At 41.3% G+C, this 15600-nt stretch overlaps 1 protein-coding gene across 1 annotated transcript in view; it reads left to right on the top strand.

Annotated features, from left to right (window-relative positions):
* The window catches only part of kdm5bb (lysine (K)-specific demethylase 5Bb), an 18646-nt gene extending 4619 nt beyond the window's left edge, over positions 1–14027 (top strand). Inside the window, exons 8-28 of the mRNA XM_024292478.2 lie at positions 150–270; positions 357–515; positions 4315–4434; positions 4515–4673; positions 4752–4933; positions 5013–5175; positions 5244–5363; positions 5536–5730; positions 5848–6029; positions 6152–6276; positions 6350–6500; positions 6592–6706; positions 7155–7510; positions 8032–8170; positions 8245–8424; positions 9207–9368; positions 10290–10769; positions 10848–10932; positions 11001–11209; positions 11280–11540; positions 13068–14027. Of these exons, the coding sequence (XP_024148246.1) occupies positions 150–270; positions 357–515; positions 4315–4434; positions 4515–4673; positions 4752–4933; positions 5013–5175; positions 5244–5363; positions 5536–5730; positions 5848–6029; positions 6152–6276; positions 6350–6500; positions 6592–6706; positions 7155–7510; positions 8032–8170; positions 8245–8424; positions 9207–9368; positions 10290–10769; positions 10848–10932; positions 11001–11209; positions 11280–11540; positions 13068–13205 (3802 nt within the window). The 3' untranslated portion in view covers positions 13206–14027. The remainder of the gene's footprint in view (positions 1–149; positions 271–356; positions 516–4314; positions 4435–4514; positions 4674–4751; positions 4934–5012; positions 5176–5243; positions 5364–5535; positions 5731–5847; positions 6030–6151; positions 6277–6349; positions 6501–6591; positions 6707–7154; positions 7511–8031; positions 8171–8244; positions 8425–9206; positions 9369–10289; positions 10770–10847; positions 10933–11000; positions 11210–11279; positions 11541–13067) is intronic.
* Positions 14028–15600: the final 1573 nt, after the last annotated feature.

The raw sequence follows: 15600 nt of genomic DNA, 5'->3' as shown, positions 1-15600 counted from the left end.
CTGTGACATTTAAACCAAGCTTGAAAGCACTTGCACTCCCACTCAGATCTAACAACTTGATATCAAAGATGACAAACGTCCAGAGCGCCAAAGAAAGGCTTTAACTGCTGCTTGCAAACTCATTACGTTGGTGTTTGTCACTGTCTTGTAGAAAAAGAGATTCCTATCGTAGTGAAGCAGGAACCGCTGGAAATTAAGGAACCAATCATTGAAGCTGACAAATCCAAGTCCCGGTACAAGAAAATGATCCCCCTGGTCACTCCAAATCCAGTAAGAAGGCCCGCCTTGTTTCAGGTCTTTGAAAACTCTTAAAGCAGAGACACAAAACCTCGTTTGTGTGTCCTTTTGTTGTCCAGGTGGATCTGGTTGTGTGTCTGGTTTGTGCCAACGGGGGAGATGAGGACCGCCTGTTGCTGTGTGACGGCTGTGACGACAGCTACCACACCTACTGTCTGATCCCCCCGCTGCACGACGTCCCCAGAGGAGACTGGAGGTGCCCCAAGTGTCTGGCTCAGGTGACAATAAACAGCTCAGACTAACCTCGTTAAAGGATTTGAACCCATTTGGGTTATAAATGGACGAGGGCTGTAAACGGACAAAAAAGTATGCAACCATTGACTATATATAAGAACTGGAGCGAGAGAGTGTGGCTTTACCCACTTCCTGCTCCAACCAAATGAAATCAATTCAGTCACATATTTTTGGCAATACGGATGGTGCCATATTGGAGCCAGGCAGTAAGCAGTGACGGGTTTGAGTCCCTGTTTCTATGGCAACCGTTCTCACCAAACAGAAGGAATCCCGACTAATATAATGACCGAGTAAAATCTGTTTATTTCTCTATAGAAGTTTTTGGTGGGATTTTGGCTTTTTGGAACAAGTGGGTACTTCTTGTTCGCTCAGTCCAGTTCTCATGTACAGTCAAATTATGGAGCTCATAAGGACTAAATGGGTATAATGGCGACGATTACAGGGGGCTTCCACTTAAGCTTTATGTGGACATTCATAGGAAGGGCCTCCAAGGCAAACCCACATGAGGTCCATTCTTTCAGTAAAAATGTGGGGCCCACTTTGAAATGCTGGCTGACGTTTTCTTTCTTTTTTTTTTTTTTTTAGTTCAATGGTAGTCAATAGTAAAGCATTATCTGTGATTGTTTTAAAAAGCAAAACAAAAACTAAAGTTTCTCAATATTATTATAAATCCATAGAGTCTAGATCAGTTATGCCACAACTGTTAAAGGAATAAGAACTAACAGTAGTGTACTTCCCTGGTACCCAGCATGCTCTTGAGTAGAGTTGAAAAACAAGACAAACACATCCAAAAACACTGGAACATAGTAAAAGACCACAAAAAAACAAGTTTGTCCTTAACCCTCATGCTCACTTATGGGGTCCAGATGACCCCTCCCTTATATTGATGTGTGATCCCTCCATGTGTGACATCAGTGAAGATAAAAAATCCTTGGAAAAAATAAGGTCTTCTGGGGTCCAGATGACCCCACTTTTAATGTAAGGGATAGTATAAGGGTTACAGCAATGGCATTTGCATTTAATGACCAAGCAGAGATCAGGTGGATGAAGGTCTGACATGGAGAAGGGGAGAAAAAACACCCAGTACTTCTTAAAACAACATCCTGACAGCTCAAGCTTAGAGCAGCAGAAGTAAAGGCATGTGTCAGGGTCACCCAGACCCACGAAGAAGAGGGAGAGCTTAAAACTGCAGGGAATTTGTTTTACTAGAGCCTGACAACTGAAGATTCTCTGTCCTTTTCTATTTTTTTTAATTTAGTAAAATATACAACCTTGAGATACTATAAAGCTTTTTATGCAAGTAAAAGCAGTTAAAAAACATTTTCCTAAATCTTTAGTTAAAGATCTTCCGTGTTTAAGGCCAGTCGGGTTTCCAGCGTTACCTTCACACAATGTGACAGAGAGATTATAATAATCAGATAATAATATGCCAAGGTGAACTCAGACCATGTGGTCAGTTAGTCAGCAGGTGTAACAAGACAGAAAACGTGGGAAGTTATTTACAAAAATAACCCAGTTAGATGTGGGACGTCCAGTTAAACTGTAGATTACACACAAACAGAGGATGAAAGTCAAAGTGTTGTAGATGTGATGAAGAATCCAATCTAGACAGCTTGTTCTTCAGATGTAGTTGTAGCTCTAAAGAGACAAAGTAGCTGCGTTTCCATTACACATATGAATATAATGCATATAATATTCAAAACTCTATGTAACCGAATTCCCTTGAATTCCTTTCCGAACTTTTAAAATAAACATACACGTCACTCTTGACCTGAATGTACCACTCTTGTTTAACCTTTTATGTATTGTCATGCAGTACATTTTAATTGTATTTTATTGTAATAGTATTTTATTTGTGTTAGAATTGTTTTAACTGTATTTTATTCTCTTGGGTTGATGCCTTTCGGTCCCTTGAACAAGAGATCTAATCTCAATGGGATTCCCTGGTAAAATAAAAGTTAAATAATAAAAAATGCACAAAACTTTATAAAAATTCTAGAAATGTAGAAAAAACTGAATTTTGCAATTATTCTATTAAGACATAATTTTGTGAATCAACACAAACCATCTTAAGTGACATATTCAAAACTTGGCGACAGATGTGAACAATACTTTGATTTACAGAAGCTACATTCACAACACATCAACATCTATCAAAGGAGACGTCGACGTCTCACTCAGGCCATGGAGCGGCAAGCTCTTTACACGTGGGAGTGGCTAAGGAGGAAAGGATTTGGGTTGGGGATCCAACAATTCTGCATGACACACTCAACTTTTGATAGAACTTCTTGTGGCGCCCGCTGTGCGGTGCCCATGGCACTAAGCGTGGACGTGACTTATTTAATTTTTAAAGTGTTTGCATTGCAGTTTTGTGAAATATATCAATTTTGATACGCCTCAAACCCCTCCTCCAAGCGCAACAACTTTTTTTCGATAACTGCAAATTTTTTTTAAATTCTCGTGTTTCCTTTAGGCAAATCTATTATCGCAAATTCAATTTGCGCAATTTCATAGTCAAAGCCCAGTTATTGTTGAAATTTTTAATATCGAAGACTGCTCGGTTACGACGGAGTATTAGGGCCAGTTCACAAACAACTTTTTTTTCTTTCTTTTTTTTATTTAAATTACGTCTTTAAATCTCATAAATTTACAAGAAAAAAATTAAAACTGTTAAATTACGCGAATCAAGTCCTATTTTTATTATTTAAAAAGTCAAATTTACAAGATTTAAAGTTGTAAATTTACGAGAAAAAAAACCTGTAACCTTTTTACACATTTTTTTTGAGGCCCTAATACTCCGACATACTTGGTGAGCCTGTAGAGCAAACTCTTTTTTCCTACGGGCATGCTGCGGGCGACAGGCTGCAGGAACACTTATAAACATAAGGCGAGGGTGAAGTAGATTAACACAGGAACACTGGATGGATTTTTCATTTTTACAACTCCCCCAATCGTGTTGCTCAAGGAGGAAGATGGGGCTTAATGCGCATCTCTGACTGTTAGAAATCATTAAAATAGACATGAGATCGTAGTTTATTTCAGCATCTTAATGGCGTCACACAGACATTTACGTATCACCTCACATCCATGCGTGAGGCATTTATAGTACCATAACCTAGGGGGCCATGACACTCAGAAAAATACAACACATTTAAAATCATGTAAATACTTTTTCTCTGGTGAAAATAACCCAGATAGTGCTCTAGGTTAATCATTCTGGCCTGTTTTTCTCTGAGTTGAATCTAGAATGATCAGTAAAGCCTTACAAATACTTTACAACACACTTACCACAAGCAACAATGGTACATTCCGTTTTCATGAGGTGGCCGTACAAGCCACAAGGGAACTGCAGCTCCATCTGTGCTTCCTTTAAAATGCAGTTCCTCCTGTTTATGACCCAGACAGCCCAAAAACCCAGAACACCGGTACGGGTCAACCCCCGGGTTGGTGCATGTGACTGAGGCATAAAACGCTGAATTGATCAGATGCTTTCACTGTCAGGAGCTCTTCCAGCATGTAGTCAGAGCCTCACACCTCAGTCTTCTCCGTGACTGTAAAGACAAAAATCACAAAAATGTATACTTCTACATTTATAATTTCTGATGATAAACAATCTTCACAATCCTGACCTGAAATTTGAAGATCAATCACCAAAACTTTACTGACAAAAACATGAAAAATTACGGATAAGTAACTAGATTTTGTTTGTTTAGCTTTTTTTTCAAACTACTACACAACTTTTTGTGACATGAAATCAAAGTTAGTTTTAAATTGTTCCCACAGGAGTGCAGCAAACCTCACGAGGCGTTTGGGTTTGAACAAGCAGCCAGAGATTATTCCCTCCGGGCTTTTGGACAAATGGCTGACGCATTCAAATCAGATTACTTTAATATGCCGGTTCATGTGAGTAGATTGAGTTCTTTTCTTAATTATACTGTTTTTAAAAAAATGAAAGGTAGAGATCTCTGCGTTTATCCTTCCAGATGGTACCCACGGAGCTGGTGGAGAAAGAGTTCTGGCGTCTGGTTGGAGCCATCGAGGAGGACGTCACTGTGGAATATGGAGCCGATATCGCCTCGAAGGAGTTTGGGAGTGGATTCCCCATTCCCAACGGGAAATTTAAGGTTTCCCCTCCAGATGAGGTACGACTTTGAGAAGCCTCTGGAGGACGGTTGGGTTTCTCTGCGGGAGTGGTTCTGATTTGTGTGTTCTCCTGGAAGAAATACCTCAAATGTGGCTGGAACCTCAACAACCTGGCAATGATGAACCCGTCTGTGCTGACTCACGTCACCGCCGACATCTGTGGGATGACGCTGCCGTGGCTCTACGTCGGCATGTGCTTTTCCTCCTTCTGCTGGCACATCGAGGATCACTGGAGCTACTCCATCAACTACCTGCATTGGTACAACCTCATTAGTGATTCCAGCTTCTCTATTTATCAGATTTAGAAGATCGATGACTTGATCCTTTTTTTCTGAAAGGGGGGAACCCAAAACCTGGTACGGGGCGCCTGGTTTTGCCGCAGAGCAGCTGGAGAGCGTGATGAAGAAACTGGCTCCAGAGCTGTTCGAGTCCCAGCCGGACCTGCTGCACCAGCTGGTCACCATCATGAACCCCAACACCCTGATGGCTCACGGAGTCCCGGTGAGTATGAAGGAGACCGCGCTCAGGATTCCTTCAGGATTCTTCTTTGAACGCCTCTCTCGTTCCAGATCTACAGAACAAACCAGTGTGCTGGAGAATTCGTCATCACGTTTCCCAGAGCGTACCACAGCGGCTTCAACCAAGGCTTTAACTTTGCTGAGGCCGTCAACTTCTGCACTGTGGACTGGGTATGCTTCATTTGTATCCAAAAAAAACAAACTGTAGGCTTTACTATCACAGAAGCACAAAATACAAATACCATTCAAATGATAGAATAAATATGACCTCTCTATTTGAACTGATGATTCAGAATCTAATGTATTTTTCTGTTTTTGGCGTTTGTTCTGCGTCCGCGTCCAGATGCCCCTCGGCCGACAGTGTGTGGACCACTACCGCATGCTGCACCGCTACAACGTGTTCTCCCACGACGAGATGGTTTGCAACATGGCCACCAAAGCAGGCACGCTCAACATGGTCCTGGCCTCCGCCGTCCACAAGGACATGGTCCTCATGATCCAAGAGGAGCGAGAGCTCAGAGAGAAGGCCAAGAAAATGGTACTGCGCCTTAAAGTTGTATTTTCTTGAAAAACAAAATGAAATATCATCTTAGTCCAAGAAAACTAATATTCTGTGACTTTTGTTTTTGTGTTTGTGTCTTTCTCCCTCCCTCAGGGCGTGTTGGATTTCAAAGAGGCAAAATACGATCACCTCCAGGACGATGAGCGGCAGTGTGCCAAGTGCAGGACCACCTGCTACCTTTCTGCCATCACCTGCCCCTGCAGCCCAGGAGTGCTGGTGTGTTTGTACCACATCGGTGACCTCTGCACCTGCCCCATCACCAACTACACACTCAAGTAAGTCCTGTGGATTCAGACTCCTGATACATTCTGATTAATAGGCAGGTTTGACAGTGAAACAGCAGAACTGGTTTAGTGTTTAGAATCTTGCATCCATAAACTGAGAGAAGTATTTGCAGTTTCAGATACACGTTGGATGAGCTGTACCCCATGATGACTGCTGTCAAGCAGAGAGCCGAACTGTACGATGAATGGGCCTGTCGAGTCACAGAGACTCTGGAGGCCAAGCTGGAAAAGAAGAAAGGTGAGGAGCGAACGAGCAGACAAAGGATCAGTTTGGAGTCTGATGTTTGTGACTGACTCTGCTCTCTGCTCAGGCCTGCCAGTCTTCCGCTCTTTACTCTCGGAGTCAGAGTCCAAGCTGTTCCCTGACAACGACCTGCTGCGGCGGCTGCGTCTGGTCACGCAGGATGCGGAGAAGTGCGCCTCTGTGGCTCAGCAGCTGCTGAACGGCAAGAAACAGACCAGGTAGCGTTCAGATCAGATCAGATCCTATCCATTAGGTTTGAGAAACCTTTTCCTTATCGTCTAAAAAAAACCCTTTGTCTTCATCGAACAGGTATCGATGTGGAAGTGGGAAGTCACGCAGCCAGCTGACCGTAGAGGAGCTCAGCTCCTTTGTGAGGCAGCTGTACAACCTCTGCTGCAGCCTCCCTCAGGCTCCCATGCTGAAGGTAATCTGAGGAGAAGCTCTAGAGTTTGGTGCTGCAGCAGTAAAACCGTAGTCTTTAGGATAAAGTCTGATCAGTACAAACTCACTGATGAAAATCGTGTTTTTAACATGTTTTTGTGGCACTTTTCTCAGGATAGAGGACATTTAGTTATTAAAAAATCCTAAAATTATATTTCTGAGTATTTCTTTGTTCTAAAATTTGTGAATTTGTAACTGGGTGATGGGAAGTGGGGGCGGGCTTAAGTCCCACCCACAACTCAGAGGTGAATTTTTAATGAACTACTGCCACTCTACAAAAACTAAAGCCTAGAAAACAACATTTTTTTTATTTTATTTTGGGTAAAAATGGCATAATCCTAACTAAAAGACCACTGGGAATAGATCAAAAGATGATTGAAATAGGGTTCAATCCTGAGCATCCTCACTCTTTTTGATCTCTTCACTCCCAGGAACTCCTGAATCGCATCGAAGACTTCCAGCAGCACAGCGAGAAGGTCCTGGCCGAGGAATCTCCCAGCGTGGCCGAGATCCAGAGCCTGCTAGACGTCAGCTTCGACTTTGACGTGGACCTGCCAGAGCTGCCGAAGCTCAGGGTGAGGCTGGAGCAAGCGCGCTGGCTGGAGGCGGTGCAGCAGGCCGCCGCCCAGCCCGCCACCCTCACTCTGGAGACCATGAGGAGGCTCATCGACCAGGGAGTGGGTCTGGCGCCCCATCCGTCTGTGGAGAAAGCCATGGCACGGCTTCAGGAGCAGCTCACCATGTCGGAGCTCTGGGAGGACAAAGCGAGCAGCCTGCTTAAGGCCAGGTGAGAGGAGGACTCCAGGATGTTCTGAAGAACGGAGGAAAACAATCCTGTAAACCAAACGTCCATCATTTATGAAACGCTGCCCTTTTTCTTAGCTTCAACTTCACAGTCGCACCGATGGGGACTGAATTCAGTCGTCGGTGCTCCTGATTTTGCTTCATTTTAATTTACAGCTAGTGCAAAACGCTGCTGCTAGAATATCCAACACGAGCAACAGAAAAAGTGAGCATCCCGTTTAGTCCTGCCTCATTTCATTGGTATTCAGCTTAACTGTCATTAGTGCTTCTTAATGGCTTTAATGGCATGGCTGTCAGGAATGCGCTTCACTTCCTACCTTCATCCAAGACACTAATTCAGGTCCAATTCCTACAACTTTATACAGTGTTTAGAAGGTTTAATATAATGGATATCATAGAAAGTTTACACTTTAATAAAGAAGTTTATTAGTTTCTAAATGTTTGCACTATAAACGCAAAGAGAACCAAGCTAACAGTGTGTGTGCTCATGTCTGTTACCAATAGACCCCCCCACTCCATAGAAACTCTTAGTGCTGCTGCTGAGAAAGCATCAGGAATCCCGGCCTACCTCCCAAACTGTCTCCTCCTGAAGGACACCATCAGAAAAGCCAGCGAGTGGCTTCAGGAGGCCGACGAGCTCCAGGTCAGAACACAGAATCAAATAGAGTTTATGCAAAGGTTGTTGTGAGATTTATGGTTTGAATCTGTTCTATTCAGTCCAGCGGCTGCGTGCCGATGGTGGACAGCCTCTCTGACATGGTGTTACGTGGACAAGCCATCCAGGTCCACCTGGAGCCTTTAGACCGGCTGGAGAGTCTGTTGGCAGCCGTGCAGGAGTGGAAGGAATCTGCAGCAGCGGCGTTCCTTCAGAAGGACTCGACCAAGAACTTACTGGAGGTAAGAGCTTCACAAAAGTGGAAAACGGTTCAGTTTAGCTCCTTTTGGTTTTCTGGTTCTGTTTCAAAAACAAACATGTCCTTTAAAAAAAACAATAGTCTTTAATTTAGTGTAGTTAACTCTAAACCAAGGCTGTCAGACTAAATCACACAAGGGGCCAAAATCCAAAACACACAGTAGGTCGAACACGACAAGCATTTATTGAACACACAAAAATTGTTAAAACTTTCAAACTTTAAAAACTGTTTAAACATAAATATGACAAAAACAGACAAGAATATTATTCAAGAATTAATCAACTTAAGCCTTAAATAACTTTCAACATTTTACTCTCCATAATCATATATTTTGTCAAATTTATACGAGTTACAAATAAAGTAAATGTTAAAAAAAGAAAAAATCTTGACATTTATTTTCTTGTATGTCATTTTATATAACAAAATGTAACTCATAAATACCCCAAAAGATTTTGCTCTCCATAAAATATATCCCGTCACAATTATATTATCTGGAGGGTCGCATATAATTACCCCGCGGGTTGGATCAGGCCTTGACTTTGACACGTGCTCTAAGCTGTTAAAACAGTGACAGATTCCAGTTGTTAGATGATAAATGTTAAAAATGATTCAATATTTATTTTGTGACATTTGAATCATTTCTCGTTCTGGAGGTACGAGCTGTTCTAATGAAAGCAGACATAGTTAGAGGAGCAGCAGAAGGAGACCTTCCAGTTATGATCTACTCAAAATCACGTTTTTATTTTCTTTTTGTCTTCCCTCCAGGTTCTGTGTCCACGGCTCGAGGTCGGAAGTGCCGGATCTTTCAAGAGGAAGGCCCGGAAAGGAAAAGAATCGATGAAGAACAACAAAAAGAAAACTGCGCGGCTCAACTCCATCAACGACGTGGAGAAAAGTCTCCTGGAGACGAAGGATCCCACCTCTGCTGTGAGTTTAACCACAGACCATGTGACTGTTCTTACTAACCACGCAGACAGACCGTACTTCTGTTAGTCACTTTGGAAACAATTATTGGCTGATAGAATTAATTTAGATTAAAAAAATTGTTCAATTTATCACTAATTTGTAGAACACCTTAATTTAGTTCCAGTTTACACATGAAAATGTCGTTCCTAATATTAACACTTAGGTGAACATTAGTGTTAATCACAAATATTTGTTACTTTTTATTGAACAGAATCAAGGTGAAGCTGTAGAAAATATAAATTCTTTTCAATTTTAAGAAGCAGTTATGGGATTATTTGTTAGTTTCTGTCAATCAAATCACAATGAAGAGTCAGAATAAAAAAGAAAACAGAAGTTTTATTTGTATTTTGGAGCATAAAACTGTATAACTCAAAGTCAGAGACTGAAAAAGGCCACACATTACCATCGTCTGCTTCATAATCTGACCAAAGACTAAATATTAGTGTAATCTGGAGGCATAAAGAAATAACTCAAAGACAACAGATGTTAAGCTTCATAAATAATATTCATAGTAGGGTTTGTCTTAAAGCAGAACAAACCGGTATGAGTTGTTTAAAAGGAACAAACTTCCTTTTTCGTTTCTGACTAACATGAATTTAAGAAGAAAGCCTGCTGCAATGATGCTCTTCCAGAGAAAACTGTGTCTCATCCTGTTGAAATCTGATAATCCATGCTCTCTACAGTTCAGATTAGATCAGGTTTTCCTCCACTTTGAGCAAAAAAACAGCAGTAGTTCCTGCTTTAAGTTCAAATTAGTGTCATTTAATCAAAATAAATAATTATTGACATAAAAACTGAGCAGATTTGTCAGATTAAAGGTCAGATTTCTGCTGAAACGCTTTCTGTTTGCAGGAAATTGACGTGTTTCCTTCCATCCCACAGATGGCGACTCTGGAGGAGCTGCGCGTGAGGGAGATGGAAACCTTCTATAATCTCAGGGCAGCAAATGAATCAAAGCTCCTTCCCACGGCAGACTGCATGGACCTGAAGGTGTGCTTCTGCCAGAAGGCCCCCATGGGGGCCATGCTGCAGTGCGAGCTCTGCCGGGACGCCTTCCACAGCGTTTGCGTCAGGGACCCGTCGGACTCCTGCGAATCCCAGCCGTGGCTCTGCCCGCACTGCCAGCGCTCCGAAAAGCTCCCGCTCGGCAAAGTCCTCTCCCTGCTGGAGGCGCTGCAGCGCATTGGGGCGCGCCTGCCGGAGGGCGACGCGCTGGGATATCTGGTGGAGAGGACGCAGAACTGGCAGGAGCGAGCGCAGCAGGTCTTGTGTAAGCTACCAGAGTTAGAGGAGAGGCCCAGGACTCCTCCCACTTTAACCCACTGGGTGTCAGGCTGCGAAAACGATCCCAAAAACACTCAGGTCATTGTTTTTCTCCTCCTTGATGCTTCTTTTTAGCTTTTTTCCGTTGCTAAATTTGGGGTTTGTGTTTGGCTGCAGGCTCCTTCGCTGACTCCAGAGTGGAATAGGACAAGCCATGCTCAGACTGTCTTCTACACGGAGCAGAGATGCATCCCCCTGCAGGGTACGGGGTCGTCATGTAATACCCATCCGTCTGTGTGCATCATCTAAAAGCGTTCGTCTCTTTGTCAGGCTTGAGCCCCGAGCTGGAGGGTCTGATGGTGGAGGGGCTGCTGCTGCAGGTGTGCCTGCCTCAAGTCCAGAGCCTCTATCACTTCTTACTGGACAGAGCCAGCAGCCAGCAAGCCAAAACATGCACGTCACCCCTCCAGGACGAACCCACGGACGCCGACAAACACATGCAGTTTATCTCTCAGGGAACTAACACGTCGCTGAACCAGGTAAAGCGGCGCAGAGGGAGCGAACTCGCTCCTGTGGGGGGTGTTTGTGACGGGTTATCTGGTGTTTCAGGACGGTACCGGCAGCACCAAGGAAGCTGGTTCAGAGAAGAAAATAAAGAGGCATCTGGAGAAGGAGGGTTTGGACGCAGAGCACAGGGGGAAGGACAGAAAGCACTCTCACAAAAGACAGAAGATGACTAAAAAGAAGGCACAGCGCAGATCCGCTTCCACCTCGTCCTCGCCGCGCTCCGACTTCTCTCAGTCCGAGGACTCGGATGGGGAGATGGCTGTGTGTCCGGCGGAGAACTGTCAGCTACCAGAAGGAGACGAGGTGAGAAAAAAAAAGATTTTTCCTAAAAAACTTATTAAAATTACATGATTAAAAACAAAAAATTTGACACTGTCGCTATGAAGAGTTACACCATCACTTTTGCAAGGTAATTTTTACCTGATATAATATGCAGAATAAAAAGTATTTGTCATAGAAAATAGAGCAAAATATGACAACACATGATAAATTAGACTAGTTTAATTTTTTAACTGAGTTTTTGTAACAAAATGGAAAATAAAAACATTGGAAGATCCTAAAAACATTCTCGGAAATTACTGAAAATGTAGGAATTTGAGAACAAAAAAATCCTAATTAAAAACAAATCAAATAAACTGCTTGGATACTATTCATCCTTATTTTTAGTGAATTAACTGGTGCAGTCACTTCAGAAACCACAGAAGAGGCTGTCACCTGTTTCCATCTCAGAACTACAGCACACCCATGTCTCTAAAAACTTTAGATTCTAGTCTTTTTTGTACAACTGAACCATCCAACTGTTGTGTCCTTATACTCTTTAACTAAACCAGTTTTACATCAAATCTGAACAAGCATCAGCCGGTCAGGTTGTCCCACTTTAGTTCCATCTTAATATCAGACGACTGTGCTGCAGACCTCACAGTTTTTTTTATCAAAACCAGGTAAAAATTGTCTACTTTTAAAGTGGCTATATTTACTTTTAAAACCTTGATTTACTCGTTGCAGCAAATCTAGTGGTTGTTTTTGTGTCTTGCAATGTGTCTGCATGTCTAGGCAGCTCAAGGAGAATGGATCGGTGATGCATTTCAACAGTTTTCTCCGGTTAAAGTGGCTCAGATGCTATTAAAGAAGTGTCGTCACAGTTCATTTAACAAGTCAGCTTCTGAATAGCTGAGCAAAAACCAAAATGTCACAAAAATGGCATAACTTTGAAACATTTAGACCTGCTTAGATTAAGAAAAATGCTGTTTTGGGTGTTTCTAATATGTCCTTATGATGAGATGTATGAAGAAAAGTCAACTTAAAATGACCTTTCTAAGTATTTCTTTATTCAAATTGATGTGAATCAGGAGCAGAAAAAAAATGCTGTTTAAAAAAGATCATTTTTGTGACATAGAAAATACTAGGTGTGTAGTAAAAAATGTATTTGGCGATATATATTGCGATATTTCATTTGACGATACTTGAATTGATTTAAAATGTTGACGATAGATTTATATCATATTTTATTAATTATTTATGACCGTCCTTTAGCGTCTTGCTTATGTTTATCACCTAAAACCCTGACCACTAGGTGGCAGCACAGCCCACTGAGCCTCTTTAAGCAGCTCTACACTGAGACCAAAACAAGAACATGATCTCACGAGATCCAGCTTGAGATAAATTTCTTTGCAGAAACTATGTCCTAGAAAACGACACAGATGGGTATGATAATAATTTAAAGACCACTAGAAACAGTTTTACAATAGATGAAAACAATAGATTTGAAGTCCAAAAAGGCATCTATCTTCTGTTTTCATTGTAGTTTTTCACGTTTGTGTGTGTCTGCAGGTGGACTGGGTCCAGTGTGACGGCAGCTGCAACCAGTGGTTTCATCAGGTGTGCGTGGGGGTCACGGCGGAGATGGCTGAAAAGGAGGACTACGTTTGTGTCACTTGTACACTGAAGGACGGACACATGAGAAAATGAAGAGATGGAGGATCACACGTTTTTTTATGTTGTTGTTTTTGACCGTTACTGGAGCCCCAAGTCTGGCTGTGTCACTGATCCGTTCCCCGCGTCTCCTCACACCTCGATCCGTCCCTCCTTCCATTGTAACAACGGTGCTATCTCCTCTTTCAATTGTTGTCCAGATCTATAATGTTTAGGGTTTTTTTGTATTTTTACATATATTATATATATTTCTTCTTATAAATTGTTTGTGATTGTGTAAATGACAAAAAAAAAGAACAAAAATAGGATGTAAAGTGTGCTGCATGGGATTTCACGTCAGCGCAAAGGAGTTTTACGCCATAAAATCCCAGATTAAGAGCAACCAGGATGACATTTATTTCCGTTGGAACCTCTTTGCATGCTCAGTCAGAGTCATGGGGTCTGAAGTTGAGGTATTCATCCCCTAAAACTCTCCCTAAAGTAAACTATTACCCCCTTTTTTTCTTTGAACCTCAGTGTGTAGTACATTCATTTTAATATAAGAATTGTGTTTTTGTTTTCTTTCCCTTTTCTTCTCTTTTCCTTTCTTGTAGCATAGGTTTATTTATCTGAGCAATAACGAGTTGGCTGAATTGGCTCGGTCTCTATAGGTGTTGTAGCGATGATAATGATGTACAGGAAGCTGCTCAGATGGGTGGATGGGCTGCAGTTCTAGTGGACGCACCGGAGCAAACTGACACATGCTGCTGACGTGCAGACCTGCAGCGTCCAACTCGCGTACGATACAGAGGAATGAGCTCGGGAAGTCAAAATGTTAAGGTTATATCGTGGAATAAAGCCCTTTTTTGTTCTAAGCGATAGCCTGTTTTATTGCCTCATTGGGTGGCAGGGGTTAAAAATGCAACATTTCCTTTAAAATGTGAAATTTTCTTCAAGTGTTATTGAAGGTAGACAAATTCATTAGTCAAAAATAATTGGTTTTGTAGCTGTTTGCTAGTCACTTATTGCATAAGTTATCTCAATTTGAACCTTATTTTTGTGTTATTAGCTAAATATTTTCATATGGTAGCAGAGACTGGAGTTGTTTGAACATGATGGCTCATGAAACCTTTAAGAAGGTGACACAAAAGCAACCAGCAGGGGGCGCCAAAACCCCAGAAAATGAGAAATTATGCTTAAAAGGCACAGATGAAATGTCTCATAGGAAAAGAGCTTAAGTCAATAAAGTTACATTAAAGTCCCACTCCAATCACTTACGATCTTTTATTAAATCCTTCCATGTGGTCTGTTAATTATGATTATGCTGTTTTAGCCCCAAAAAGAAAAAATAATTGTTGCTTTCATGGACAGTTTCTACAGAGCTGCACCAAAAACATGACTTTCATTGGAGTGACTCTACATCAGCATATATGGATCCAAAAACCTCAAATATATTGTCAATAAATCTATTTAGCACCTCGCTTTTATCAGTCTAGTAAAAGCCAATTTGGGTGATGCTTTGCTGATGTTGAGAATACATCTCCTGTGATTGGTTAACTAATACTAAAGTTATATTTGTATACTTTTGAATCTGCTCTCTACCACATAGGTAGGGCGATATTTATGATATTTAGGGAAAATCCTTCAGCATGCAATTTTTCTCCCTGTGGCTTCTGTTTCTACTCATAATGAAGTGTTTACGTTTGATCTGAAATAAATGTAGAATAGTAATAACATTTCAGAACATATAGAACTTTACACACATTGTGATGTTTTTTTCAGACTCCTGGTCTGTTAAAAACCTTTTTTTATTGTAGATATCAATTGTTTAGGATACAAAAAGATGCCATAAAGTTGATGTTTAATTTATTTTTTCTTGCAGATAAATGTCAGAGATGTTAAATAAGTTTGTTATACAGAAGAGATAAAACTAACAAAATCTTTTTTTTATTATATTTTAACCCAAAACATACAATTTACCATCACATTGAATGGAAAAAAAGCACTGAAGAATACATTTAAACAAATTTAATAATGAAGGGTTTAACACTGTCAAATATGGCTTATTAAAGTAATTATTCATCCAGCTAATAACCACAGTTCTGTAACTTTATTGACTGTTTGCTTAATGCAGATGGTTTATGGCTTTAACTCAAATTACATGATGAACAGTCATTTAAACCCTTTATAACTTGAGTATATGACCACAAAATGAAACAATATATAGTTAGAGTCTCTGACAATAATAAGGAACCATGGGAACATTTAATAGTTGATGTACCGTCACACAGAAAAATGCTGTCCGTTTGGTTCGGTGGTGGCTCTTTAATTAAATTAAAGTTTTCATCAGATGTGATCTTTGTATGTACATACCAGTCTTTTATTCTGAAAATCTGTTCATTTCTTTCTCCAAAGTTGGTTGCTACTTTCAGGAGTCACCACAGCAGATAAT

This window comes from Oryzias melastigma, linkage group LG7, assembly GCF_002922805.2.
Source record: "Oryzias melastigma strain HK-1 linkage group LG7, ASM292280v2, whole genome shotgun sequence".
NCBI lineage: Eukaryota > Metazoa > Chordata > Actinopteri > Beloniformes > Adrianichthyidae > Oryzias > Oryzias melastigma.
The sequence above is the reverse complement of the archived record's forward strand: the minus strand, read 5'-3'. Positions and strand labels throughout refer to the sequence as shown.